Here is a 15,236-nt window from a genome sequence, read left to right as displayed (position 1 = left end):
AAATCTTTTTTTTTTAATGTTTGAGATTGTTTTGTGGCATATTTTATATATGCCACATATATTATATATATATATATGCCACATATATATTATATATATGCCACATATATATTATATATATATTTATATATATTTTTTACATTTATTGTTTTGTGGCATATTATATATATATATATAATATGCTACTATAAACATCAGAGTACATGAGCCCCTTTGAATCAGTATTTTTGCTCCCTTATTCATGTTTATATGAATATGTAATATATCTTTTTTCCCCATCTTTACTTTAAACCAACCTATATATTTAAAGTATATTTCTTATAGACAGCATATATATATATGCTATATGCCATATAGCATATAGTTTTAAATATACTCTGCCAATCTTTCTTTTAATTGGTATATTTATACCATTTACATTTAATGTAATTATTGTTATGTTAGGGCTTAACTGTGCTGTTTTGTTTTTTATTTTCTGTTCTGTTTTTCACTTCTCTTTTCTTTCTCCTGCATTTTTAGAATTTCATTTTGATTTATCTATAGAGGTTTTTAAGGTACGCCCTTGTATAGCTTTTGTAGCTTGTTTTGTGGCTCTAGGTATTACATTATATATACATAACCTATCACAGTCCACAGGTGTTATCACTTCACTAGTTCAAGTACAGAAACTTCTCCCTTTGTGTTTCCTAACCCTTCCCTGTTTATAATATAATTGTCTTAAATATTTCCCCTAATACATTTAGAACTACATCAGACTGCATAATTTTTGCTTTGATCATCAAACAATTTAGAAAATTCAAAAAGAAAAAGAAAGCTGGGCGCCTGGGTGGCTCAGTGGATTAAAGCCTCTGCCTTCAGCTCAGGTCATGATCCCAGAGTCCTGGGATCAGGTCCCGCATCAGGCTCTCTGCTCAGCGGGGGAGCCTGCTTCTCTGTCTCTCTCTGCCTGTCTCTCTGCCTACTTGTGATCTCTCTCTCTCTCTCTCTCTGTCAAATAAATAAATAAATAAATATCTTTAAAAAAAAAAAAGAAGAAGAAGAAGAAAAAGAAAGCCTATTACATTTACTCATGGTTTTCCTTATCATGTTCTCCCTTTCATCACTTCCTTTCTGCTTAGAAAATTTTCTTTGTCATTTTTTAAAAGATAGGTCTACCAAACTAATTTTCTTAGTTTTTTGTCTGTTTGTTTTTCATCTGAGAATGTCTTTATTTCTTCTTCATTCCTGAAGGATATTTTCACTGGGTATGGGATTCTGGGTTGTCAGTTATTTTTTTTCAGCATGAAGACATATTGTTTTACTTTCCTCTGGCTCCCATGGTTTCTGATGACAAATTTGCTATCATTCTAATTGTTTTCTCCCTACTATTAAGATCATTTTTCCATGGCTGTTTTCTAGAACTTTTGTCTTTAATTTTCAGAAGTTTAATTATAATGAGTCTTGAAGAACTTTTACAACCCCATGGTTTTTTTCTCCTCTCCTTCTTGGACTTTGCTGACACAAATGCTAGTTATTTTCTTGCAGTCTATTAGGTTTCCTAAGACTCTGTTTGTTCTTTTTTTCCAGTCTATTTTATTTTTGATGTTTAGATTAGGTAATTCCTATTGTTCTATCTTTTATCTTATTGGTTCTTTTTTTCTGTGTGTACCCTGAATTCTGATGTTGAGCTCATCTACTAAGCTATTTTGTTTCAGTTACTATGTTTTTTAATTCTAAAATTGCCATTTGGTTCTTTTTTATATCTTCTAGATTTTTTGCTGAATCTTTTTATATTTATTGCTGAGCCTTTCCATTTTTTAATCTTTTTTTTTTTAAAGATTTTATTTATTTATTTCATGGAGAGAAAGATGACAAGTAGGCAGAGCAGCAGGCAGAGGAGAGGGGGAAGCAGGCTCCCTACTGAGCAGAGAGCCCTATTTGGGGCTCGATCCTGGGATCCTGAGATCATGACCTGAGCCACCCAGGTACCCCAACCTTTTCGTTTAAAAAAAAAAATTTAAAGCATGTTTGTAATTGCTTATTGAAGCATTTTTATTGTGGCTACTTTTAAAACTTGGTCAGATAATTCTAACATCTTTACCTTGTCCTCTATTGATGGTCTTATTCATTTGGTTTGAGATCTTCCTGGTTCTTGGTATGATGAGTGATTTTCAATTGAAACCTAGATATTTTTGTATTGTTATGAGGCTCTAGATCTTAGTTAAACCTTCTGTTTTAGCTAGATTTTTAAATTTTTAACTACATTCTACAGAGGAAAGGGAAGGTGCTGCCTTGTTACTGCCTTGTTACTGCCAAGTATATTCTAACTCCACCAGTTTCCTCACCGAGCCTTTGTTGACAGCCAAGGGGAGACATCATGGAAGACACTCCCCATGTGGTCTCTACTGACACTGTGGTAAGTGGAGGCCTTATCACTGCTCGATGATGGTGGAAGTCCTAATTCTCTACTAGGCTTCTTCTGACACTACTTCAGTGGGGAGGCATTAGGGTACCATGTTAGTGTCCAGTAGAAGCTTAGGTTCCCCATGCAGTCTCCAATGACATGGCAGGAAACCCTCATTTCAGGCCATTGAGGATGAAAATCCTCCCTCTTTACCTGAGCTTCTCTGACATCACTCCAACATTCTAATACAGTGTTAGAAAGGTGAGAATCTAGGACCCCACTCAGTCATTAGTGACATGCGTGGGTTGGGGGACCACTATTTTCTGTGGTGTTGACTAAAGTAGAGTGATGATTATCTAAAAGTTTTCTGTCTTGCTGGACTGCCTCTTTTTTGGTCCTTTGGCTAGACAGAGCAGGCTTTTGTTGGGGCATTTTTGTCTGTATCACTGGCATTTCCAGGTTGTTGACTTCTTCAGTTTCAAGTCTGGGATATATGAGTCAAAAGAAAAATGGAACTTGGCGTCATGTCTTTCCTTGGGTCTCAAGGTCCCTCACTGGCCTGTCTTCTTTCTATCTCTCAGAGCCTTCTTATAGTTGTTTTTTTAATATAATGCCAATTATATATATAGTTTCTGGATGGACTTAGTTCAACCAGAAAAACACACATACACACACACACGGAAAAGTGTGTCTACTTGATCTTTTCCAGAAACAGAAGTCCTCTTTATTTAACTGTAACCAATTCTTTCTGTGAGAGTTTGAACTGTGTTCTTGTGTTCCCATTTACTTACTAAGGGCCCACTCCAAACAACCCAGCAGGAGCCATGACACTGCTACTGGACTAAATTTGAGTATTGGCATTTCCTGAAACCTAAATAAAATATCAGCGCACATACTCCAGTGACATATCAAAAGAATATTTTTTGTTCAAGAAGGGTTAATTCTAAAATACAGGGACAGTTTGACATTAACAAATCCAATGGTGTGACTATATTAATACATCAAAGGAGAAATCCAGGTGATCACTCCTTTAATGCAAAATATGCAATTGACGTAATTCAACATTCTTTCTCTAAAATTTTCCTAATAAAACAGAAATCAATGAATACTCTCTTTAAACAATTGAAAAACAATAGTCCAATTTATAACTGCACCAAAATGAATAAGATACCTAGGAATAAATTTAACCAAAAAGGTGAAAGACATTGATTAAAGAAATTGAAGATGACACAATGAATGGAAAGATATACCATGCTCATGAATTAGAGAACTAATATTCTTAAAATGTTCATACAACCCAAAGCAATTTACAGATTCAATGCAATCCATGTTAAAATACCAAGAGCATTTTTCACAGAGCTAGAACAAATAAACCTAAAATTTGTATAGAACTACAAAAGACCTCAAAGAGTCAAAGTCCAATCTTTTTTTTTTTTTTTTTTTAAATTTGACAGAGAGAGATACAGTGAGTGAGAGAGGAAACACAAGCAGGGGGAGTGGGAGAGGAAGAAGCAGGCTTCCCACTGAGCAGGGAGCCTGATGCGGGGCTTGATCCCAGGACCCTGGGATCATGACCTGAGCTGAAGGCAGACACCTAACAAGTGAGCCACCCAGGTGCCCCTCAAAGTCCAATCTTGAGAAAGAAAACAAAGTTAGATGTATCACAATCCCAGATTTCAAGCTATATTTCAAAGCTAAAGTCATCAAAACAGTATGGCACTGACACAAAAATAGACACATAGATCAATGAACAGATAAAGAGACCAGAAAGAGACCGACATTTATATGATCAATTAATCCATGACAAAGGGGTGAGAATATACAATGGGATGGGGCCCTTAGGTGGCTTAGTTTTTGAGTGCTGCCCTTGGCTCAGTTCATGATTTTGGCATCCTGGGATTTAACTGCTGAGCAGTTGGGCTCCCTGCTCAGCAGGGAGTCTGCTTCTCTCTCTGCCTCTCCCCCTGCTTGTGCCCTCTCCCTCACTCTCTCTCACTCTGTCTCTCAAATAAATAAATAAATAACCTTTAAAAACGTATATACAATGTGGAAATGACAGTGTTTTCAGTAAATGGTGTTGAGAAAACTGGACAGCTACATGCAAAAGAATTAAACTTGACAACTCTCTTATACTGTACATAAAAATAAACTCAAAATGGATTAAAGACCTAAATGTGAGACCTAAAACTGTCAAACTCCTAAAAGAAAACACAGGTAATTTCTTATAGTGATCTCTTGGACATTGGCCTTAGCAACATATTTATGGATATGTCTCCTCAGGCAAAGGAAACAAAAGCAAAAATAAACTATGGAGACTATATCAAAATAAAAACTTCTGCACAACAAAGGAAATAATTAAGAAAACAAAAAGACAACCTAATGAATGGAAGAAGATGTTTGTAAATGATATATCCATAAGGAGTTAATATCCAAAATATATAAAGAACTTGTATAACTCAAAACAAAAAAAAAAACTTATTAAAAAATGGGCATAGGGCATGAATAAATATTTTTCTAAAGAAGACAGGCAGATGGCCTACAGGCACATGAAAAGATACTCAACATCACTAGTCATCAGGGAAATGCAAATCAAAACCACAATGAGATATCACTCTACACCTGTTGGAATGGCTAAAATAAAAAGTACAAGAAACAAGTGTTAGAGGAAGTAAAGAAAAAGGAACCCTCGTGCACTGTTGGTGAGAATGTAAATTGGTGCAGTCACTATGGAAAACAGTATGGAGGTTCCTTCAAAAATTAAAAATAAGACTACCATTTGATCCAGTAATCACACTACTGTGTATTTCCCAAAAAATACAAAAACACTAGTTTCAAGAGACATATGCACCCCTATGTTTATTGTAGCATTATTTACAATAACCAAACTACGGAAGCAGCTCAAGTGTCCATCCCTAGATGGATAAAGATGGTATATTTATATAATGGAATATTACTGAGTCAGAAAAACGAGTGAAATCTTGCCATTTTGTGACAACATGGATGGACCTAGAGGGTAATATGTTAAGTGAAATAAGTCAAATAAGGGAAGGTAAATACCAAATGCTCCCACTCATTTGGGGAATCTGAAAAGCAAAATTAACAAACAAAGACTCTTTTATTTTTTTTTTTAAGTAGGCTCCAGGCATGGAGCCCATCATGGGGCTTGAACTCACAACCTTGAGATCAAGACCTGAGCTAAGATCAAGAGTTGGACACATAACTGACTGAACTACCCAGACACCTCGCAAAAAAAAAAAACAGACTCTTAACAATAGAGAACAAACTGGTGGTTGCCAGAGGGAGGTAGGTGGAGGAAGAGGTAAAATAGATGGTGGGTATTTAGAGATGTAAACAAACAAATATCTCCAATCAAGTCAGCAGCACACTTGGTAATGAAACATGAGAATCTTCCCCATTAAAATTTGGTTGTCCATGATCACCTTTATCATTTAACCTTGGTATGGGATTACTGGCTAATAAAACATATATAAATAGGATATAAATAACAATTTCTGACAAAACTATACTCTTATTTCCATGTCCTTCGACCATATTGTTTTCCCTTGAAGCCGACACTGATGAGGATTGCTTAGTCCATTTCAAACCTCAACAGTGTTTCTGGCTTTCCTTCCCCATGATTCAACATTTGACTGACAAGAGTTATGACCAGAATCATGTCTTATATTATTTTGTATTCCTAATACTAGGTAATATTAGTATTAGTAGTATTAGTAGATACTACCTAGTATCCTAACACTGGGTAGAAGGTCCTCAGTGAATATTTTCAGATTAAGAATCCAAAATGTGATATTAAAAATTAAATTAATAAGAATATGTTACAAAACACACCCTTCAAAGGTAAGTCAGTAATCTTATTTTCTTAAAGTTTTTTCAGAACCCAATACTTTGTGACTTCACAGTTAGTATTTGATTTATCAATTTTTGTGATGCAATCAAAATAGCATATCTAAGAATACTCAATATTTCTTAACTGGACTTTGGTTAAATCATAATCATTTTTAAACTGAAGACCCTCAGCTAAAAATCCCTCTGCATATTCTAAAATATTCCCAAAATTTGATGAGACATATGCAATCAAAACGAGGCTAAAGAAACCTGAAAAATTATATCAGTTTTCAACTATGATTTCACTTTGTAACTATCACTCTCACTTTTAACTCACCACATAGCTATTAGACCTGGGAACAGAATAGACACTTGCCCTGTCACTCACTCCTATTGTTTCTAAATTTAGCTGAAAATAGTATACAATAGGTTAACCAAAAGATTCATTTTCTGAGTTGAAGTACTTCAATTAATCAGTCTTTCTCCACAGGAGATTTGCAGTATAACCCCATGTGCCCCTGACACTCCAATTCAGTTTTGGCAATAAATCATTGGTCCTATAATTGATCTGTGACCCCGTGACCAAAATAAAACATGAAAAAAAAAAAAAGACAAAATGTCAAGTTTAATGTTTACCTCTGTTCCCGAGTGTTGATCCCTAATAACTTCCATCTGTCTCTTAAATAGTTCTAATACAGCCTTGTAGACCAGCTCATACTGTTCCTGAAGAGCATCACAAACCGAAATAAATGAAAACAAACAAGAAACTTGGTGAACCACAGAACCAGAGTTCAGGAGTGTGAACATCAGTCAAACCCTAGTACAGCAGACCTGAAAAGATCATCAACCGTAGTTTCATTGTAATGCCCTTACGTTTGCGAAGCCCATTTTGGATTGCAAAGCACTTGCAGCCTACTAGAAATAGCTAAATATTTGATCTTCTACCTTTAAATATATAAGGGCCTTCCAGCATGTTTTCTGTTCCGACCCCACTTTCTCACTTATCTTCCCCCGCACCATCATCCCTCCAATTTCGTTTTCCTGGCTCACATTTTAAACGTTTTATTTGATTCTGGATGCATTTTTGGTCAGGCACCTTCATCTTTTCTGGGAAAAGGGAGGTAGATTGTGGTCAATGGGTAGATACAGAGCTTCAGTTATATTCTTCACTTGACCCTGACAATTTATCTCTAACGCAGGTAGGCTATTATCCCTGTTTACACTTCGTACAAGGTTGTTCAGCCATAATTTCCAGACTTGGATTCGAACCCGGGTCTTCTGACTCTTAGTTTAATATACCTAGATCAAGCTGCTGATGTGCTCTCCTAGCAAAGACACCAAAAATAAGTAGATCACCCAAGACAGTCTGGAAATTTGTGCCTGTGAAAGCAGGCACAAATGAGAAATGACACTGCCACACTTAAAGTATCCGTGCAGGTGGGGGTGGGGTTCTGCCATGTGACCTCCTCTAGCACTTGATTTTGGAGCTACTTTTCATCTGAAAGAGCCTCAATGGGGTTTCCCTGGCACTTCACACAATACAAATAAAGCACAACTTTTGCCAATTATAATTTTAGCAGGAGTGTGCATCACCCCACACATCTGTTGGTACATTCTCCCATTTTTTTAAGAAAAGGTAAGTCAGACAGGAAGTGATCAGCTGGTTACAGTGCTATTTCCTGGTGAGAGTGGTGTCAGAAAAAGCAGTGACTACTGGTAAGGGATTTGTTCAGCTAGTTGTTGATAATGTTGATTAACATATGAAAGCTAACCAGAAATCGTTTCCTCTGTCTTCCGACCTTTAAGAGGAGGCCGGAAATGGACTTTCTCTGAAATGAAGTAGGGTTTTATTGACTGATTCATACTACAATGTAATATTAGACAACTAGGTGGCATACTTCCTGGGGTCTTTAGACATTTATATGGATCAACCTGCTTTTAAGTCTGGTGCAACTAATCCAGCCAACGCTTTTACTTCACAGAAACTTTTTCCTTCAGGTTGAATATAGAAAACACCTACAGTCGACACATGAAAAAAAAATTTTTTTCCACTAGCTATTAGTGGAAAACCTACGTGGGCCAAACAGAAGGCTTATATTACAATAGCTCTTCATTTTTTCCCTTCAATTCACAAATGTCAGATGAAAATATCTAAACTGCCACTGTCAGTTATTTTACCTCCAAGTCTATGTGCAAGTTCATTTGTAAGTGCTTTTAACACTTCAGGGTCTTACCACTTAAGCAGTAGAAGGTAGTTCCAACAAATTCTGTAAAAATGTCTGTTACTTCTATCAACAAATGCTTGGTGAATGGGTGAAAGCTAAACTCCATCTTAAAGATGGAGACCATTGTTTTTAGAAATGTGGGTAAAATTACTGGTGTAGAAATCTGGGTGAAATTAATATTGTAGAGAGTGAGAGTTCTGTCCTGAAGTGTTTCATCTAGAAGGTGGAACTTCAGCGGGAGAGGAGAGAACAAAGCAGGAGAAGAGCATTCCTAACAGTGAATGAGGGTGGGCACTTTGGGGTAGATGAAAATGTTGTGATAGATATGTAACCTTATTATAGTATGGTTATAATCATGGTTTTTAAAATATGCATACAATGAGGATCAGGAGAGACTACAAAACAATAGTAATTGTGGCTATCTCTAGGTGACAGGAGTATGGTTGTTTTTATTTTTAATTTTCTTCAAGTCAAAAAAATGAGTATACAGACTGACTGCACTCTCAGGATTCTGTTACCACTTCCTGAAGCAGAAATAACAAATCTCTGGGGCGCCTGGGTGGCTGAGTAGGTTAAAGCCTCTGCCTTCGGCTCAGGTCATGATTCCAGGGTCCTGGGATCCAACCAGGTTCTGGGATCCACTCGGGTTCTGGGATCCACTCGGGTTCTCTGCTTAGCAGGGAGTCTGCCTCCCCCTCTCTCTTTGCCTGCCTCTCTGCCTACTTGTGATCTCTGTCTGTCAAATAAATAAATAAATAAATAAATAAATCTTTTTTAAAAAAGAAATAACAAATCTCTGATTTTTCTACAGTTTCAGAAGTGAATTACTGTTACAAAACTTCAAGTTAACCTGACCTAACTCCTTCTTTCTAATAAATCAAACAGCTTGTGAAATTTTTCAACATCCTTTATAACAAATATTACAATAGTTTCTTAATATTTTCTGCATAGACAGTAAAACACAAGGAATGAGAGGAATTTAACCCAAGGCAAGGGATACAGGGAAAAAAATGATCTATTCAGAGTTTGAGGAAATGCAAATGGGCTAGTGCTCCTAAGAGGAAATTGGTAGTATAGCTAGGCAGTCAGCTGTTTTGGGTTGCCTTACTATTGAACAGAGAGATATAGCAAGACTGAGGCACATGTTATGATCCATTCACCGTAGTTGCATACCTGAGTTTGAACAAATGAAGGTCTTTGTGTTCGCATTTCCTGGATCAAACTAAAAACACTGAAGTTCTCTGGAAGTATCTATCAAATAAAAGGGAAAAAAGATCTTACTCCTTTGTTCCTCTGCTTTGTTAATAAATTATTATTTTATTTATTTAATATTTAATAAATCATTACTATTATTGACAAGACTGGTCTTGTCACTCCCATGATATCTGCTCTCCTAACAGAAGATAATATCAAAAAAAAAGAATGTGTTTTTAAAATGAATGAGGTTTCTCATCACCTGCATCATGATTTAGAGCCTGGTATTTTCCCCAGAAAAGATTGAAGAAACTCTCGGGCATGATTTCGCATGGGGTCATCAAATGTCTGAAGTTAATAATATAATGAGGGAGAAGGTTCAGATGAGGAAGCATGAGAATTTTATGGAATAAAAGAAATTGGCAGATAGATTTCAAGCCTGTGTTTCAAAGTTCCCACTTCCTATTAGACTTTTAAAAATGACTTAGAGATTAGAACACAAAATTTGTGATAGATAGAGCCCATCTACTAAAGTAGTTTGGATAAAGGAAGGGAAGTTAGGGCAGTGATTCTCAAACTACAGCATGCCTTAGAAGCACCAGGAGAGCTTGCTGGTACCCCGCCCCATAGTTTCTGCTTCAATCCATCCAAGGCCCCGCCCAAGGTTTTGCATTTCTAACAAGTTCTCAGGTGATGCCAATGCTGCTTACCTGGGAACCAACTTTGAGAACCACCAACCTAGGGCCTAATTTAAGCATCTGACAAAGTGGGTCCACAGTGAATATTCTAGAAAATATGAGTCATGGAGATAGATGTTTGGAAGAACCAAACAATTCCTAGGTCTGAAAGTAGCAAGTTAAGTAGACGGGAAGTGCCTGTGGAGAGAAACTCACCCCATCTTTTAGCAACATCCAGGTGTAATCAATAGCACAGATAACACCAGTCCTTCCACAGCCGGCACTGAAATGAAAGATCACAGGAGCACATACAGTTGCAGAGGGTGGGTCATTGACAGTAGCTGGGAAATGTCACCAGCAGATTGGGGAAGAAGAAACCTAGAGGCAATGAAATGTTCCAAAGCACCCCCCTTTTCCCAGAGCATGTTTGTCAGTTGCCATATGCCCACATGAACCTCAGGACAGATCTTCGGTGACTTCTCAACAAGAGTCTCTAGATCTGCACTGTTCCCAAATAACTTGTCAGAAAATATTAATTTAATTAATTCAATTGATTTGAATTTATTGTGATTTGGTTGAATTTATTATGATTTGGTTTTGCTATGGACCTTGCCCTTTCAATCACTCTCATTTCTAAGCTCTGTTCCTTTCTCATCAACTGGAAAAAATGAGACTAGGATCAGGAGCCTACATCCTACATGCTTGTACCCCCTTGAATTCCAACAGAGTCTGTCTTCCTTCAGGTATAGCAGGAGTCCTGGTCACACTGTGACATTTGGTTTGTTTGGGGTGGAAGATTCATAGACCAGCATCTTACCTGCAGTGAATGCATATGGGAACACTGACATCCTCTTGGTAAGAACGTACATCCCAGATGAGCTCAAGAATAGGGTCTATGGATGAAGGCACATCATGGTCTGGCCAATTCTTGTAATGAAACTGGTAGATAGTTCGAGTTTCCTATAAAAAAGAAGTAGCCAGAATAAAAAGAGAGTTCAGCGTCAGGACCCCACTTCATTCTACCACAAGATTATTCTGACTTCCTAAGTAGCATCTCTGTCCTGTTGGCGATTTATGCTGCTTTCTTCTCTACAGGCTCTAGGGCCACGTGCCTTCTGAGAACAATTAAAAGTGATTTCAGGTAACTGACTATTGGTCTGTCTCTATCCGCCCCACTCACAAGAGGAGGTAGATATTAAGATAGTCCAAACCAGAGCTTCCCAACTGGTGTGCTTCACCAGTTCAAGTGGGTCACAGTCATGCTGATATAGTAAACCCCTTTGCCATAGAGAGACTGGGCAACATGAGCTCTCAAGGTGGTTCCCAGCCTCTATTCACCACATAGCCTCTACTCGTCCTACAAATATTATCATTTTATAAGCGTGCCGTGGTGTGTAATAGATTGGGGAGTTGGGATTACATCAAAGGTCTCTTTTGCAAATGAAGATTTATCAAGAACCTCAAGGGCCCCACCACTCCTGCTGTCTTGTGGCCAGCCCAAGTCACATACATATGTATTTGCCACCGTGAGCTCTTGAGGTTACCACTCAAGGTCTATACTTACACTATTGAACTTGGCTTTTAGAGTCCTGATTATGTAATTCGATTTTCTATTTTCAGCTTCCTAAGAAGTAAATTCAAATATTAGTTATTTCAAAGACTAATGATCAAAAACTAGTCTCTATAAAGTAGACTCTGTATGGAGCATCTGCTCAGCCATAATGGAAACAGGAATCATACTCACACAGGATATGGAGAAAGGGCCAACTCGCCGCGGTAGCTCTCCTGGCTCAGTCCAGTAGCGCTCACACTTTTTCTGTTGCACAAAGCAAAATGTCATGACTCCCCTCCAGATATTCTAGTCTCTTCTGGGTAACAAAATCCACTTCCTCATTCAGAAGCAAATTCACAAATTCAGCTCTGTGTCCTTTAACTTAGGTTAGGACCATCCCCAACGTCATGGTCTGGAATCTTCAAGGATGGGAAAAACACTAAAGGATATATCAATTTCAGACTTCCTAGAAGTCTGAAGAAGTAGAAATAGGAATCTGACCTTTTCAGTACAGTAGTCCCACCTTACCCACAGCTTTATTTTCCATGGTTTTAGTTACCCATGGTCAACCATGGTCTTTCAGTTACCTATAGTTCAGGATGTATTGTTGGAAGATCAGTAGTAGCCTAACCCTATGTGGCAACACTTAGGTCATTCCCCTCACTTCATCTCATCATGTAGACATCTGATCATCTTACATCATCATCATGAGAAGGGTGCGTACAGTACAATAACATATTTTGAGGAAGAAAGAGATCACATTCACCTAACTTATACCATATTGTTATAATTGTTCTATTTTAGTATTGTTGTTGTTAACTCCTTCTGTGCCTATTCACAAATTAAACTTTACCATAGGCATGTATGCATAGAAAAAAACATAGTGCATATAGAGTTTAGAATTATCCTCATGTCAGTTGTCCACTCCAGGCGTCTTGAGTATATCCCACATGAATAAGGGGGACTACTGTATTTCAAAGGGATTAACAGAGATCATGTCTACTAAAGCAAAGCTGTACAAGCCAAGGGAAAGCTTCTTCTTTTTTTTTTTTTTTTTTTTTTTGTTAAAGATTTTATTTATTTGAGAGCGGGTACAGGAGGAAATGGGGAGAGGCAGAGGGAGAGGGACAAGCAGACTCCCCAGTAAGCAGGGAGCCCAACTGAACTCTGCAGGGGCTTGATTCCAGAACCCTGAGATAGTGACCTGAGCCAACGGCAGATGGTTAACCAACTGAGCCACGCAGGCACCCCCGAAAGCTTGGTTTTAACTGGAATTATGAATATCAACAGGAGGTAAGAAGTGCTATTCAATAGAAACATAATGTGAGCTACCCAGGCAGTTTTAAGTTTTCTAATAGCCACATTCAAAATTGAAAAAAAAAAGATTAGTTTTAATAATCCATCTTAGCCAGTATATTAAAGAAATGTAATCAATAGAAAATAGATATTCAATATTTGACTTTTGTCTCGGTCTTCAAACCCAGTGTGTATTTTATATTGACAGCACATATCAATATCTTAAATTACCATCGGGAACATTTTATTTCCATATAGAGCTCATCAAGTGTATGGTTGAAAAAGATTCATATACCCAAGTTGTTCCAGACACTGAATTGGAAAACCGAGTTTTTAAACTTAAACTCACTAAAATAAAAGGAAATAAAATTGAGTTCCCTGAAACTAGCCATGTTTCAAGGGCTCGATAGTCACATGTGGCCAGTGGGTGTCATGTTAGACAACATGGGGTTAGAAGGGCTGACTGCCAGTTAAAGTTGCCTGATTTATTAATAAAAGTAGGAAAATGGTTACTTTAAAAGCACATCTTATCTTGGGGTGCCTGGGTGGCTCAGTGGGTTAAGCCTCTGCCTTCAGGTCAGGTCATGATGTCAGGGTCCTGGGATTGAGCCCCGCATCAGGCTCTCTGCTCAGTGGGGAGCCTGTTTCCCCCACCCCTCTGGCCACCTCTCTGCCTACTTCTGATCTCTCTCTCTCTCTCTCTGTCAAATAAATAAATAAAATCTTTTAAAAAAGCATATCTTATCTTTATTTTAAAATAGAGTCTACTGGGAAAGTGGACAAAAGGAGTTCTTAGGTGTGAAAAGGGAGTCACTTGGTGTTCTCAAACTGACAGTTAATAAGATGAGGATAATTTTTAAGTAGGCACAATTAAGGAAAGTTCTGTGACCAACTTCCCCCCTTCTCTTTCCTTTATCTTTAGGTCCACCAGAAAGCGACTCACCTTCCCCATCTCAAACTCCATGCATGCCATAACAATGACCTGGGGGGATGAAATTGATAGAGCATTGATGTGGTTAGAAAGAGCAGTTAACACATGGGTTCCAGGATTATCGTTTTTTTCCTGTTTTGTTTTTTAACCCCCCAAAAGAACTCTTGGTAAATGATAAAATGTCACTCTTGCCCTTCCTTCTGTCCTTACTTCCCCTTTTCCTATTCAAATCAGTAAATTCTTATTAACAAATGAACCTGTCAAGATATGAACTTTCATTTCCTTGAATACAGGTGACATTGTGATTTTAACAAAAATATGCCTGAACCCTGAAATTCTAGTGACTTGGACCCAAAAGGCACCGATTCTAATGCAGAGGAAACCTCAGTCCCATATCCTAGCACCCTGCCTCCCTCCATCTCTAACAACTACGGAAGAGAGTAACAGAAGCAACTCTGTCCTTACCAGGACGCTGTATTCCCAGACCATCCTCCAGAAGTCCAGGAGAGTTGTAGACAAGGGTCCCTGGGTGGCAATATAACCCTTGGGTCCATAAACTCCCTAAAGGGGAACAGAAATTATATAGGATGACTATGAATAGTATCTTCTTCTTCTTGTCTAGTATCCTCTCCACCTTTTTTTTTTTAGGTACCTAGAGAAATATGGTCTAGTACCTCAACCCCTTGTTTAGGTACTAGAGAACTATGAATGCAGGGTGTACCTTAATGAAGTTGGCATTGATGTAGTCGGAATCTTCATCCGAGGTTATCAGGGACAGCTCTACTCGGCTGTGATCATCTATAATACAAAAGACAGAGCCAGGATAACTAAAAGGGCTTAGTCAGAGGGCTTACTGTAAGTCAGGATCTAGCATTGTGAACAGCAGATGATTTTTATAGGGAGAAACAAAACTTACAGGGCAAGATATCTTTATATCTGTTTTTCTTGATATTCGTGGGCATCTCAGCCACAGTGGTGGGATAGGTTTTGTCTGCCTTGTACTTGGTGGATTGTCTTTTCAGCTTCTGTAATAAAATTCCAAAAGTTAAATCCTCCTAGGGCACAGAGGGAAGAAGCTATCTCTAGATAGCTTTTCTTCTCTTCTGCCCAAACAGTCCACTTTTGCAACTGG

At 37.8% G+C, this 15,236-nt stretch overlaps 1 protein-coding gene across 4 annotated transcripts in view; it reads right to left on the bottom strand.

Moving 5' to 3' along the window:
• Positions 1-15,236, bottom strand: part of PTPN22 (protein tyrosine phosphatase non-receptor type 22) — a 57,889-nt gene that overhangs the window by 28,139 nt on the left and 14,514 nt on the right. For 3 of the 4 annotated variants that reach the window (XM_013044411.2, XM_004769835.3, XM_013044410.2), the window contains exons 2-11: positions 15,021-15,129; positions 14,826-14,902; positions 14,570-14,665; positions 14,117-14,155; positions 12,070-12,141; positions 11,890-11,949; positions 11,143-11,285; positions 10,542-10,608; positions 9,628-9,705; positions 6,866-6,952 (exon numbers count right to left, since the gene is read on the bottom strand). In XM_013044411.2, the coding sequence (XP_012899865.1) occupies positions 6,866-6,952; positions 9,628-9,705; positions 10,542-10,608; positions 11,143-11,285; positions 11,890-11,949; positions 12,070-12,141; positions 14,117-14,155; positions 14,570-14,665; positions 14,826-14,902; positions 15,021-15,129 (828 nt within the window). The remainder of the gene's footprint in view (positions 1-6,865; positions 6,953-9,627; positions 9,706-10,541; positions 10,609-11,142; positions 11,286-11,889; positions 11,950-12,069; positions 12,142-14,116; positions 14,156-14,569; positions 14,666-14,825; positions 14,903-15,020; positions 15,130-15,236) is intronic. The other variant, XM_013044412.2, reaches the window with a different exon arrangement.

Source organism: Mustela putorius, unplaced genomic scaffold, assembly GCF_011764305.1.
Source record: "Mustela putorius furo isolate JIRA1106 unplaced genomic scaffold, ASM1176430v1.1 tig00000585_pilon_pilon_pilon, whole genome shotgun sequence".
Taxonomy (NCBI): domain Eukaryota; kingdom Metazoa; phylum Chordata; class Mammalia; order Carnivora; family Mustelidae; genus Mustela; species Mustela putorius.
The sequence above is the reverse complement of the archived record's forward strand: the minus strand, read 5'-3'. Positions and strand labels throughout refer to the sequence as shown.